The 14,501-nt window shown below is 43.5% G+C and overlaps 2 protein-coding genes across 2 annotated transcripts; one reads left to right on the forward strand and one right to left on the reverse strand.

Moving 5' to 3' along the window:
* Positions 1–5,919: 5,919 nt before the first annotated feature.
* LOC133914036 (cytochrome P450 81Q32-like) lies at positions 5,920–6,945 on the reverse strand. The gene is made up of 2 exons (XM_062357195.1): positions 6,483–6,945; positions 5,920–6,078 (listed from the first exon to the last, which is right to left on the reverse strand). Exons 1-2 carry the CDS (start codon positions 6,840–6,842, stop codon positions 5,920–5,922), a joined length of 519 nt encoding a protein of 172 aa, XP_062213179.1. The 5' UTR covers positions 6,843–6,945.
* Positions 6,946–9,131: 2,186 nt separating this feature from the next.
* LOC133915393 (cytochrome P450 81Q32-like) lies at positions 9,132–11,627 on the forward strand. The gene is made up of 2 exons (XM_062358535.1): positions 9,132–10,137; positions 10,886–11,627. The coding sequence occupies exons 1-2, from the start codon at positions 9,196–9,198 to the stop codon at positions 11,498–11,500; spliced, it is 1,557 nt and encodes a 518-aa protein (XP_062214519.1). The 5' UTR covers positions 9,132–9,195; the 3' UTR covers positions 11,501–11,627.
* The last annotated feature ends 2,874 nt before the right edge of the window (positions 11,628–14,501 follow it).

The following is a 14,501-nucleotide window of genomic DNA, read 5'->3' on the forward strand; positions in this document are numbered from 1 at the left end:
GCCGTCAACCCGGACTACACCGTCTGGTACCATCAAGATCAGTTCGTGCTAAGCGGCATCATCTCCTCAGTGACCGAGGAGGTGCTTAGCACTCTCATCGGCGTGACCACCTCACGTCAAGCCTGGCGCGAGCTGGAGAAGACCTTTGCGGTGAGCTCGCGTGCGCGCATCATGCAGATACGCATGCAGCTTGCCACGACCCAGAAGAAGGACAACAACGTCAGCGACTACTACCGCAAGATGAAGCGCCTCGCCGACACACTAGCCGCCATCGGCAAGCCCCTTGAGGACGAAGAGTTCATCGCCTACCTCCTGCGCGGACTTGGGAGCGAGTACGACTCCCTGGTGACGAGCATCACCACACTCACAGATCAATACTCTGTCAGCGATGTGTATGCTCACATGTTGAATTATGAGATGCGCATCGAGCACAACAACATTGAAGTTCAGATCACGGCCAATGTCGCCAACAGAAGCCAAGGGCGCGGCGGCGGCGACCGGAACAATCGAGGCAGGGGGCGCGTCAACAACAACAATCGCGCTCCCGGCGGTCGCAGCGGCGGCCGTGGCGGCGGCAACAAGGAGACATGCCAAGTCTGTGGCAAGAACGGTCATGACGCCCTCCGCTGCTGGTATCGCTTCGATCACAGCTACCAGGCCGACAACGCCACCAAGGTCGCGGCTGCAGCCTCCACCAATGGTTACACTATCGATCCGAACTGGTATGTTGACTCTGGAGCAACGGACCACATCACCCACGATCTGGAAAGACTGACGACAAGGGAGAACTACAATGGAGGTGATCACATTCAGGTAGCGAGTGGATCAGGTTTGTCAATTGCTCATGTTGGAAATTCTTTTATTACTGGTTCAATTCGTCCCCTACATCTGAGACATATCCTTCATGCTCCTGAGATAAATCGTCACTTACTGTCTGTTAGAAAATTGGCCACTGATAACAATGCCTTCGTTGAGTTTCATCCAAATTCTTTCTATGTTAAGGATCGAAACACGAGGATCACACTGGCGCAAGGAAGATGTAGGAATGGCCTCTACATTCTTCAGAATAAAAGGCCTAGCCAGGTACTCATGTCAGCCAGAGTCACAAGGGAGCACTTGCATCGACGGCTGGGTCATCCTGCTTCTTCAATAGTTAATCGAGTTCTGCAGAATAATCAGTTAGCTGTAGTTAGCGACAGAGAGTCCCCATCTATTTGTGATGCTTGCCAGCAAGGCAAAGCACATCAGCTACCTTTTTCTTCATCAACCAATGCATCTTCCTTTCCTTTGCAAATAATACACACAGATGTTTGGGGCCCTGCTATTCCTTCTGTTCATAATGCCAAATTCTATGTGTCCTTTGTTGATGACTACAGCAAACATGTGTGGATTTACTTTCTGAAACACAAAAGTGAAGTTGAATCTGTTTTTCTTCAGTTTCAGAAACACGTTGAAACCCTGCTCAACACCAAGATTAGATCAGTTCAGTCTGACTGGGGGGAGAGTATCATCGACTCCATCAGTACTTCACTAGATCAGGAATAGAACACAGGATCTCTTGCCCTCACACACACCAACAGAATGGTGTTATTGAGCGAAAACACAGACACATAGTAGAAACTGGTCTCACTCTTCTTGCTCAGGCCAAAATGCCACTTAGGTTTTGGGATGAAGCTTTTCACACAGCCTGTTATCTCATTAACAGAATGCCTACACCCACCATACACAATGACACACCTCTTCACAAGCTTTTTGGTTCTAAGCCTAATTACAAAATCCTTCGTATTTTCGGTTGTGCCTGCTGGCCAAACCTCAGAGCTTATAACTCAAAGAAGCTGAATTTCAGATCCAAGCAGTGTGTCTTCTTGGGATACAGTTCATCACACAAAGGGTACAAGTGTTTTGATAGGTCCACAGGCCGTATTTTCATCTCTCGTGATGTCATATTTGATGAAAACTTGTTTCCCTTTGCTGTGCAGCCTGTGTCTGAAACTCTGAATCCGAAAATCACACATCACCCAACTCTGCTACCCATTGCAACTAAACAGCCTATATACCTCGAGCACGCTCTCATGAACATTGAACCTATCCAATCCAACAACCCACATGAACCAGTAGTAAATGATTTTCAACTTAGCAATGACTCAACTGACTCTGCTCCTAACTCTGATGTCTCTCCTAGTAGTGTCTTGCCTGCAGGTCTGACAAAAAATTCAGAAGAAAATGCTGCCACCTCAAGCCATACTGATGAAGATGTTGACCAAAGTCAAGCACAGTCAGATGGTCAAGTGCCCGGCCATCCAATGCGTACCAGACTTCGTGACAATATTGTGAAACCAAAAAGGTTTACAGATGGAACAGTTCGGTATGGCTTAAACACTGAAGTGGCCACTGCTGAAAATCCGACAAGTGCAGTTTCAGCTCTGTCAGTCACTGAACCAAGCATCCTACAGCAAGCTTTGAAAGATCCAGGGTGGAAGCAGGCTATGGATGTTGAGTACTCAGCCTTGATGAAGAATGACACATGGGAACTGGTGCCCCTAAAGAAAGGTATAAATCTCATTGACAGTAGATGGGTGTATAAAGTAAAGAGAAAGTCTGATGGTTCAGTTGAAAGGCTGAAAGCTAGGCTGGTAGCAAAGGGGTTTAAGCAGCAATATGGAGTTGATTTTCTTGACACCTACTCACCAGTTGTCAAACCAACTACAGTGCGTGTAATTCTGTCATTAGCAGTCACTAGAGGATGGTCCATGCATCAGATAGATATTCAGAACGCATTCCTTCATGGTTTTCTGAAAGAAGAAGTATACATGCGGCAGCCTCCAGGTTATGAAGATAAAGGACATCCATTAGGTTATGTTTGTAGATTGAAGAAGGCTCTATATGGCCTGAAACAGGCCCCACGAGCTTGGCATTCAAGGTTAACAAGCAAACTACATGAGCTGGGCTTCAGTGCTTCAAGAGCAGATGCATCATTGTTCATATTCAAACAAGGAGGCATTACAATTTACATGCTGATTTATGTGGATGACATCATAATTGTTAGTTCATCTTCTGATGCTACAAGAAAGCTAATTCAACAACTGAAAAATGAGTTTGCTGTCAAAGATTTGGGAAAATTGGATTACTTTCTAGGTATCCAAGTCAAACCACAAAAGGATGGTGTGCTGCTGTGTCAAAATAGGTATGCTTTAGATCTTCTGAAAAGAGCCAAGATGGATAGGTGTAAGCCAATATCTACACCTATGTCTCCCAGTGAAAAGCTGACCAAAGATCAAGGGAAGCAGTTGTCTGAACTTGAAAGATTTCAGTACAGAAGTATTGTTGGAGGCCTTCAGTATCTGACTATTACAAGGCCTGATCTGTCCTTTGCAGTCAACCGAGTTTGTCAGTTTATTCAGTCACCAACATATTTACATTGGGCTGCAGTCAAGCGTTTGCTGAGGTACATCAAAGGAACACTTGACTTTGGACTAAAACTGAAATGCTCAACACACTGTACTCTCAGTGCATTTTCAGATGCAGACTGGACAGGTTGCCCTGATGATAGAAGATAAAGCTTGGTGTCATGGAGCTCTAGGAAGCAAGCTACGGTGTCCAGATCCAGCACTGAAGCTGAATATAAAGCTATTGCAAATGTGACAGCTGAGCTGATATGGTTGCAATCTTTACTGAAAGAATTGGGTGTATTTCAACACAGAGCGCCATTGTTGTGGTGTGACAACCTAGGAGCAACCTATCTAACTGCAAATCCCATGTTTCATGCTCGAACAAAACACATTGAGGTGGATTTCCATTTTGTCAGAGAGCAAGTTGCAAGGAAGGCAATGGAAGTCAGGTTTATCTCCTCCAAAGATCAGCTTGCAGATGTCTTCACTAAGCCACTGCCAAGATCACCACTCATTTCTATCTGTCGCAATCTCAACTTGAGATCACCAAGCTGTGATTGAGGGGGTGTGTTAAGAAGTGAAATTGTGTAACTGTAACAATGTTCATAGACTAGTTGTCAGGGGGTGCGTTGAGTACCAAGTCCATAGGAGCTGGAGGCGCCGTGATGACCGCGTCTTGGTGACCACGCACTCCTGCACAATAGGTGATTAGCTCTGCATGTAGAACAGTTATTGACCTGAACTCACGGATCACCGATCCCACCACTTGTTATGCCTGCTATATAAACAGAAGTGATCCCAAGAGGATCTTGCGTTTGGCAAATTATCTCTACTCCACATTATTTTATATGAGATTTATGCATTGGACTGGTATTTGGTTCACGGATCAACACTTGCCGGCTATGGAGTGTTGTATATAAAGCGATAATAAAAATTTAGATATCATCCCATATATATACAAAAGGATAACATTACAAAACTATTGCACGTAGCCTTGGAAAGAAATGGCAGCAATTCAAAACCTAGAATTTCCGATAACATGTATACAACAAGATCTAGAAAACATGTATATATCATATATGAAAGTGCTCTCAAGAAGTGTATGTCAATTGGCCCTAGGACAATCAAGATCTTACCCCCTAATTATTCTATTGAAAACATCATCAACTGGAAAATTTACGTGGTTCTCAACTAGTTATGAGAACATGGACAGAGTTCTAAAAAATCAAGCAATATCATCATGGACAATGCTGTTGTACCAAATCAGAGAGAACACAGATTCTGAACAAAACTAGAAATATATTGCTCAGACAGAGATAGAGAATGGGCAACGTGATTCAAAATAAGTAGTGACAATAGCAAACAAGCTAAATCAACTTCTTTATCTAGAATCAATTATGGTAAGCAATCTTGAAATTAACAACAGTGCACATTTCAGGATCAAAATTATAACAGGTAGCTCATTAGAGAGCCAACACATATGAAATGTGTCTTGGTATAAAGTACAAATCAGTGAGAACCACCAACAAGTATCACCAGGGGCTACCATAAAAATCAGATAACTAGAGAAGCACATGTCTAAATTATTGTACTCATTAAATTGTCAAGTCTTAGTGTATCAATTTATCATAAAACATATATGAATATGTACAAATACTATACAGAACAGACGAGGAAAATACTTACAAACTGATTTGCTGAAAAGCACTGATGAGCGAGGCAAGACACGACTATCTAGCCGCTGTCCCAGAAATCTAATCACCAGCCAGTTACCGTCGTCGATAGGGAAAACAGAGATACAAAGCCTCAATTGCATTGCCAATGCAAGTGCGAGCGAGCCTTGGCACATGCAGCTCCGACAAGCACCAACACAAGGACTCATCCACCCGACGACTTCAAGCACTAAATCCAAAGTCTAAGATTCACTCGGCTCCAAATCAAAGATGACAACCAAAATAGAAGGGGAAGAAGTGAGCAAAGGAGGGGAAAAAGGGGTTTTTTTTTCTCTACACTGTTCAGGGAGAAGGAGATGACCTTCAAATAAATGCAACGACGACGCTCTTCAGCCCTACGAACCCGAGTGAATCGGAGGGTAGTTATGCCACCACTGCCTATCGACTGTCACCAGTCCTCTCTCTCCTCTTCACCTGCGACTTTTCCAGCTTTGCTATCCTAGCCGAGCTGCGGTCTCTTTTGCCATTCCCATCATAGGCTTGGGCCACACAGAGACCAAGGGGCCAGCAAAACCGCAAGAGCAAGAGCCTATAAAACATTAAAATTCATATATTTGCCAGCATAGAGCCGTGGCGAAGGAGGCAATGCGGGCTGCGGCTGCACTCGCCAGCGAGGCCATGCAGCCTGAGTCTAATAGCTGAATCCAAAACAAAGTGGTCGGAAATCCCTCTTGGCAACAAGAAAACCCTTGTACGAATGATGTTATTGGAAATCGGGGAATTGATCTAGAATCCGTTTGTTGTGGATGCGTAGGCACGTTGTATCGCCGCCGCAGCGCTTGGCGAGACCGAGCAGATTAGATTTTTTCTTTGGGAAGATGACACAGGCGGGAGGTGCCGACGGCCGCGTCGATATCGGCCTGCGCCTTCCTGAGCACCTCCGGGTGGTTGAGCAGGAGCGACATGGCCCACTCTGTTGTGGTTGACGTGGTCTCCGTTCCGGCGCCAAACAAGTTCTTCATAAAATGGGAGAAAAGGACCGTGAGTGAGACATAGTTGCTGGCCATATAATAATGTGCACTAGTTCATTTAATTTATTCGGGAAAATATGACAGTAACGTTTGCGATGTGCATCACAAGGGACAAAACATATCACACTATGGAGTCTGACAAGCATAACATGCCAACCTCACCCAAGTGATATGGCAAATCTACCGTGCAGGTGATCACCGAGTGCAGATTCACCACACAAGTGAATCCATTGACTCAAGTGGCCAGGAAAAACAAGCATACTGGTACATGCAAAGAAAGTGGCTCACCATCGATCATTCAAGAAATGAACAGGCAGGCAATCAACATGCAGAGAAATGCTAAAGAAAATTTGCTCTGAGAGAGAGGTAAAATTGGAAGAAACACTCACCCCACAGAGAGGAATGATCGTAGTATCCGTGTAGACCTCCGGCTCTGCCTTTTGCAAAGTGAGCAGCACGGCGATCATGCTCTTCTTCTCGCTCTCATCGCCGTCGTGCAACCTCCGTCGCTCCGCGTCGATGAGCCGCCGCAGGAACGCGTCCCTTCTGCTCACCGCGGCCAGTATCTTGTTCCAAACGCCGAACACGTCGAACCACCGCAGCACCGGCAGGTAGTCCCACAGGTTGGCCGAACCGAGGTACGGCACGATCTCGTCAACTATCTGCTTGAACTCTCGGGCCTCCGGCGACATGTCCGTGTCGGCGTCCTCCTCGGTGCGGGACGTCTTGGTCTGCGCGATGGTCTCCATCAGGACGCTGAGGGACAGCTCGAACAGCCTCCGCTTCAGCTCGATCCGCTTGCCACCGCCAGCCGCGGCCGCGGCGGCGCGGTTTGTAACGCCCCCAGATTCCTTACCAAAAATTCAGTAACTCAATACCTCTGTGTCAGTCCCAAGATTAGATTAACACGTACAACTATTGGGACAGATATCTATCATTTACATATCATGAACGTGATTACATAAACGGAAATGCCCCCTTCACATGTCCGATACTTTGGATGGACGGCCCGCTAAGTCTACAGTACTATTGGATCGGTTTAAAAATATTTTCGTATTTTTAATGTTTCAGACGTTCAAATTTAATGTTTCAGATGTTATAAAAATTTATTGTCGTAGATTTCCGTATGTTGCATCATGTTAATCTATTGCGTATAGATCTGGATCCGAAAAAATTATTCATTCAAGTTAATTCCTATATATCTCTAATGTTTCAGATGTTCAAATTTAATATTTCAAATGTTATAAAAATTTGTTACAGAAGTTCTTCGAGAATGTTGCATTCTAGAATCTCTTATGTATAGATTCGGATCTAAAAAATTATCCATTCGAGTTAATTCCTATATTTCCGTATCTTCAATATTTCAGATGTTCAAATCGAATATTTAAGATGTATGAATTTTTGTTGTAGAAGTTATTTTCGTATGTTGGATCTCAGAATATAGGAATTAACTCAAATGGATAATTTTTCGAGTCCAGATCTGTGTGCTTTTCTGGTGTATTTTTTTTATATTGTGAACGTTGATTTCAAAAGTTGCAGACGTTAGTCTTTGATGTTACGACAAACAGTTACAACATCCGATATATCGGACGTCCGGTCGCTAGCTTTGCGGAGGTAAAAAGGGAATATGTCCGACTTAGCAGCTGACACATCATTGTTCCAAGTGAATCTGCGCCCTTGTAAAGGTAGCTCCATCCGCTTCATCCATCGTTGACAAAAATGTCTGATTTTCAATTTTTGACTATAAGTCGACGTTTTATTTTTCTAAACTAGCAAGTGGTCCACCCTACATGCTAGTCTCGTTGTAATATTTTATCATGATAACTTTTGATTAAAAAATACCCTCTTTAGTTTTTTACGAGGTTATTATCATTTAGTTACAAAACATATAAAATTAGAATAAGAGATAAAAAATTATGTTAGTAGAAGAGAAAATTATACATGTATTAGCTTGATTCATATACATTTTGATTAACTGTTAAAATCATGCGTGAGGTGTACTTAACCTAATCAAAATAAGAATATATTTGCCTTGCTTGCTACCTGCTTGATGCGACGAATTTGAGTTATACGTTGTTTTTTAATCTATTATCTTAGTAAGAATTTTGATTTTTTATTATAAATTTTAACTATTGATTAATTATATATTACACGAACTCTTTATTTTGGTATTTGCTTTTTTCTAAGACTATATTTGATATGAATCCTTCTTTTTTTCTATTATAACCTCAATTTTAATTGTTATTTATTTTATTTGGACTTTTTTATTTAGATACTTTGCTTTCCAAACCAGATGGAAATCAAACACCTAATTTCCATATTTTTTTAATTCCGACTATGCTAATTTCCATAATTTTTAATTTCAACTTTATCTATTTATTAATTGTATTTGGTAAAGATTTTATTTTAATCTAACCATTAGATGTTCATAACAATAAGTGGTTTAGATTTTTTTTAATATTATAATTTTGTGATCTTAAAAACGAACATGATGACTTCTTTTAATAGTCAAATAGTAATATAGTAATAGATTATGCCAAGAGCTCTGTCGTTCATTACACATCCTTAAATTGATTTTGATTATTTGTTTCTTCTAGAATAATGGCAGTAGCTTTGTTGTTCCGGTTCATTTGAGAAGGTGTCACCACCTTCAAGCCCGAGAGGCCTGGTGTTCCATATCACACTTCTTAGCTTCTCTTCGAGTAGTTCTAGATCAATACTTAATTTATCTTTTTAATTCAATTAGATAAGGGTAAAACTTTAATTTATTTTTAAGTTTTACATCGATCAATAACTAAAAAATACAAAACTCACGTCCCACTAAGCTCGCTGAAAGTTGATGCAGACTCCTAAACATCAGATTGCTCCCTTGCCAGCATCAGGTGCCTTTTACTTATTGCAAAGAGAGCGCGTGCGTCACTTCATCTAAATAGTACAGCTTCTAGAAGACTATAACGCATGAGCTATCATGCACTTCCGCTTACGTCAGTTGTTGCGTAAGCAACGTAGATGCCAAATTTTGTACTGAGCCCCATCACACACACAGATATATCCCACAGCACGCACAAGTCCTGAGAAAGCTGACTCCCAACTCCGATCAACATGGAGCCGGCCTATGTCGCCGTCCTCTCTTTCCTCTTCCTCTTCTCAATCCACTGCCTCCTCGGCCGGCGCAGCAGCAAGATCAATGGCAAGAACAAGGGAATACAGCGGCTGCCACCGAGCCCTCCGGCCATCCCGGTCCTCGGCCACCTCCACCTCCTCGGGAAGCCGATCCACGCAGCGCTCGCGCGCCTCGCCGCGCGCTACGGGCCGGTGGTCTCCCTCCGCCTAGGCTCGCGCGACGCCGTTGTCGTGTCCTCGGCGGAGTGCGCGAGGGAGTGCTTCACCGAGCACGACGTGTGCTTCGCGAACCGCCCGCGCTTCCCCTCGCTGCTGCTCGTGTCCTTCGACGGCGCCACGCTCCCGATGTGCGGCTACGGCCCGTACTGGCGCAACCTCCGCCGCGTCGCCACGGTGCAGCTCCTGTCCGCACACCGCGTGAGCTGTATGCTCCCCACCATCTCCGCCGAGGTGCGCGCGATGGTGCGGAGGATGTACCGCGCCGCCGCAGCCGCCCCCGGGGGCGCCGCGAGGGTCGAGCTGAAGCGGAGGCTGTTCGAACTCTCCCTCAGCGCCCTGATGGAGACCATTGCGCAGACGAAGACGTCCCGCGCCGAGGCGGACGCCGACACGGACATGTCACCGGAGTCCCAGGAGTTCAAGAAGGCGCTGGACGAGTTCATTCCGCTTATCGGCGCGGCCAATGTGTGGGACTACCTGCCGGTGCTACGGTGGTTCGACGTGTTCGGCATGAGAAAGAAGATCGTGGCCGCGGTGAGCAAGAGGGACGCGTTCCTGCGACGGCTTATTGACGCGGAGCGCCGGAGGCTGGACGTCGACGGCGGGGAAGGCGAGAATAAGAGCATGATTGCCGTGCTGCTCTCTATGCAGAAGTCAGAGCCGGAGGTATACACAGATACCACAATCATGGCTCTGTGCTCGGTGAGTGCTTCTTCTTGTTCTTCTTGCACTTTTCACTTGTCAATGTCTCTCTTATTGCTACAGTTTCAGTAATCACGATGGTTGTTTGATTGATCGATTGGTGCTGGGTCAAATTTCCTCATGTCGAGAGAGATAAGCGTTGACATAAAGTAGCCATTCAGATCGTAGAACGGCACATGTTTCTCTAAAATCGGCAACCACTAGTAGAGCTGCTTTTCTCACCTCTAGTGCATATATAAACTACATGGTTGGGAGAGTACGGCATGTCATGTCAATGAGAACGTTGCCGTAATGCTGATGTGCAACAAAAGATAGATGGGCTTTCCAAACAGACGTGTTTGTTTTTAGTCAATGGAAAAAACAGCCTTTTTGCATGTATTATGCATACAATCTGCTATATTATTACATCATCTTAGATTATAGCTGAAAGTTGAAACCGTCACCCATTCTTGATAAAGATCACCAACTCGGTACACCAGCAAAAAAATCTTGATAAAGATCACATAAATATAAATTATCCATCACATAGTCTAGTGCTAAACCGTCACTCATTCTTATTAAAAAATTCTATAGCTACCCGCTCTAATACCTGGCACATCATGTTTATTACGTGTTTGTTGGTGTTGAATTTTCTTAAATCACGATAGACATATCTCGCTTTCATTGCCATGCCTGTCATCATCATCCACAGTTACAAGTGACAGCAATGGCGATCACTGAACTACCCCTCTGTCTCGCTAATTTGCAGAGCATGTTCACTGGGGGATCGGAGACCACGGCGACGACGGCCGAATGGGCGATGTCTCTGCTGCTAAACCACCCGGAGGTCCTGAAGAGAGCGCAGGCGGAGATGGACGCATCCGTGGGGAACTCCCGCCTGGTCGGCCCCGACGACGTGCCGCGCCTCGGCTACCTCCAGTGCATCCTCAGCGAGACCCTCCGCCTGTACCCGGCCGTCCCGACGCTGGTCCCGCACGAGTCCACCGCGGACTGCACGGTCGGTGGCCACCACGTGCCGAGCGGCACGATGCTGCTCGTCAACGCGTACGCCATCCACAGGGCCCCCGCGGCGTGGGCGGACCCGGCCGCGTTCAGGCCGGAGCGGTTCGAGGACGGCAGCGCCGAAGGGCGGCTCTTGATGCCGTTCGGGATGGGGCGGCGCAAGTGTCCCGGGGAGACGCTCGCGCTGCGGACGCTGGGGCTGGTCCTGGGGACGTTGATCCAGTGCTTCGACTGGGACACCGTCGGCGGCGCCAAGGTCAACATGACTGAAGGGGGTGGGATCACCCTCCCCAAGGCCGTTCCTCTAGAGGCCATGTGCAAGCCGCGCCAAGCTATGCTTGATGTCCTTCAGGGGCTGTGATCTAGCGCCTTTTGGCCATCAAGTTAAGTTACTCTGCATGAACGGGCCAGGTGAAAGCTTGATAAGATATTGACTTGTTGTTAAGGTTGCAGGCTATGTGGAATAAGCAACCTTCTTTTTTTAATAAGCATTTTAGTACCTACACTTCTAGTGCACGGTCAGACTCTATTCTGCAAAGCTGGGCATTCACTACATGTTCCTAAAGTAGCCTTCTCACGTTTTAGGAACTTACCCACAAAATAAATAAAGAGATACAGCAATGTCTTCTCCAGAGTTTCGAAAAATGACAACTTGTTTCTAAAAATATGCAGGTGTAATCTGGTCTCACCCGAGCCTGGACCAACATATTTTTATTTGAGCCTAAAGCATACATCCTAAGCGAGCCTGATGTATGTCCAGTCGAATAAGCATTTTATGTCTCTTTCGGCTTCGGCCTAAACAGCAATATGTGACCTAAGAATAATTAGGCGTCTTGGGCCTCTATTTGGCGGCCCACCTAGAAACGGAGCGCGTGATCCGTCTCCCGTGTTTTCCCTTCCAACACGTGTCCTCCTCTTCGTTGAGTCTTGACGCAGGGGCAGCGCCAAGAATCCAACATAGGGGACAGCTCGTCAGTATCGACAATAATTATTAGATAAAAAGTATGATATGATAGTATATATGAATATATACTAATTTAACTGGAGTATAGATAATAAATATACTAACACATGTTTTGTGACACAAAAGAAAGCCAATTGTTTTGTCTATTAATTAGCTCCAACATACGACAATAAAACAAAGTAGCTCACATAGATTAATAAAAATTTGATCCGACTAGTATACATAGATACCGGTCGACTAGTATACACAGATACTATTAATAAAATTTTGATCCGACTAGTATACACAGATACCAGTTGACTAGTATACACAGATACTAATAAAAATTTAATCATTCACATGACGAGCCAGAGGTATACACAAATACCACAGAATTTGGTTCTTTGTTGATAGTATCAACATTCACATGATAATTATAATTCTTATTAATTTGAATTTACCTCTACGAGAACCGACTAGATCATAAGAGTTAACACTATCAACAAAGTTGATCCTAATTGTCAATTCCTTTTCAATATAAACTACTATATAACTTTGCAGAAAATCATCACCTATTTTATTCCGGAGATGAGTCCTCACTTATTTCATAACTAAAAATGCTCTCTTGGTGGTCACAGTTGAGACTGGAAGAGTTGTAACTAACTCTAACAACCTGTCAACATATATGCCAAGAATTTCCTTTTGGACTTCATGTGAAGTGTACTTTATATTTTTTTTAGCATTTTTAAAACAATTTGGTCCACCTCTTACTATAAGAGGCCAAGAGTTTGAGCATTTCAAGAAAATTACCCTGATGGGATGGAATCTGGATATTCATCATGGCCCTCTAAATGAACATGCCCGAAATGTTAACCACCTAATGATATAAAAAAATGCATAATTGTTATATAGTAAAATATGTATTATTCTAATTACAATAATAGAAATGAAAATAAATTCTTATTACTTATTGGAATTAATTATAATTGTAAGTCTAATTATCGCATCTGCCATAATTTTCTCATTTTGTTTAACCATCACCTTGTCAATATGAGGAGTACTATTTTTGAGATTATTGAAACAATAAACTGAATAGTTGTGGGCTGGGGCATCATCTTAGCCCATATGATATAGAAAAACACACTTATCTTCATCATTAACCTTCTTCCAACTTTTAAATCCTGTGTCTCTGAGCGCATCCGAGCCCTATTTCCCAATTGGCTTTCTTTTTTTTGGAAAATAGAAAGCAAGGTAGGCAATATGCACTATCAATGTGAGGTGAGTACTCTAGCACCAAAAAATTGCAAACCAATTGCTATTCAATTGACAACTATACTTTCACGGCTTATTAAATGGGTACTTTATCAAGATTGGTTGATATGAGCCATCGAATACATGATTAGTACATGGATTTGTGGTAAACTTGTGACTTCCTTCTTTCAAACTTGAAAAACCCTTTGAACAGTTCTATCTCACACTCCAACAACAAGGAACATGGTCTTTTGTGTTTAAATGTGATGAACTTATGGTTTATGTCAATCAATTATCTTGTGGTTTTATACCTTATATGTGACTTGTGGTTATATTATCATATGAATGTTGTGTTTGTGATGAATGTGTGTGTGTTTGTTGCTTGTTTCAAAGTACAAGGCTAGCAATTCTTTAGGCTAGCTTGAATTGTAAAATTTTGTGAAGCCTACCGTTCATTTTCACGGTTGGTTTTCTCTTTGAACCAACTATAAAAATAAATAGCAGAGCATTTGATTCAAGTAGAAAACCAATTGTGGTAATAGAATTTCATAGTTGGTTGTGTACTAGAACCGAGTGTGATAAATAAGTAGAACCAACTATGATATTATAGTTGCTTGAGTGCAGTCGGTTTAGAAACCGACTGTATAAGACGTTTTGAACCGACTGCACCTGGCTTATATGTATTAGTGATATTGGTTACTATGTTCTAGCAGACAACTCCATTGCCTATCCTCTCGAGTTCATTCCTTCCGGAGAGAACGTTCCTTAATATTGCAAAGAACACGTATGCGTCACTTCATCATCTACAAAGTAACATCGCTTCTAGAAGACAATCGTATACTATTACATGAATTAAGTCGGACTCAGCTGACTTAGATGTGAATATATATCTAGATCACCTAAGTTCGTATCCTGAGTGACAGTTAAAAAAATAGATATGTGCATCCTTAGATATTTTATTAATTTGTACTTCCATTATAAAAAAAACGTACACGATTGCACTTGTAGTCCGTCAGTGATTGCATATGGACAAACTAAATGGCAAATTAATACGTAGCCCCATTACATGTATATCACAGGCTCACAGCACAAATCATTGGAAAAATTCTCTGGCTGCACAACACCAGCCCTGCAGCACCAGCCCTAATTGAGGCCACATGTGCGCATC

This window comes from Phragmites australis, chromosome 4 (genome assembly GCF_958298935.1).
Source record: "Phragmites australis chromosome 4, lpPhrAust1.1, whole genome shotgun sequence".
NCBI lineage: Eukaryota > Viridiplantae > Streptophyta > Magnoliopsida > Poales > Poaceae > Phragmites > Phragmites australis.

Excerpts from the sequence above, each read along its gene's own strand:
- LOC133914036 (XM_062357195.1), bottom strand. The coding sequence starts at position 6,842 with ATGGAGACCATCGCGCAGACCAAGACGTCCCGCACCGAGGAGGACGCC. Across the intron at positions 6,079-6,482 it reads CGATCATTCCTCTCTGTGGG|AACTTGTTTGGCGCCGGAAC; the intron begins GTGAGTGTTTCT and ends CATTTTATGAAG.
- LOC133915393 (XM_062358535.1), top strand. The coding sequence starts at position 9,196 with ATGGAGCCGGCCTATGTCGCCGTCCTCTCTTTCCTCTTCCTCTTCTCA. Across the intron at positions 10,138-10,885 it reads CAATCATGGCTCTGTGCTCG|AGCATGTTCACTGGGGGATC; the intron begins GTGAGTGCTTCT and ends GCTAATTTGCAG.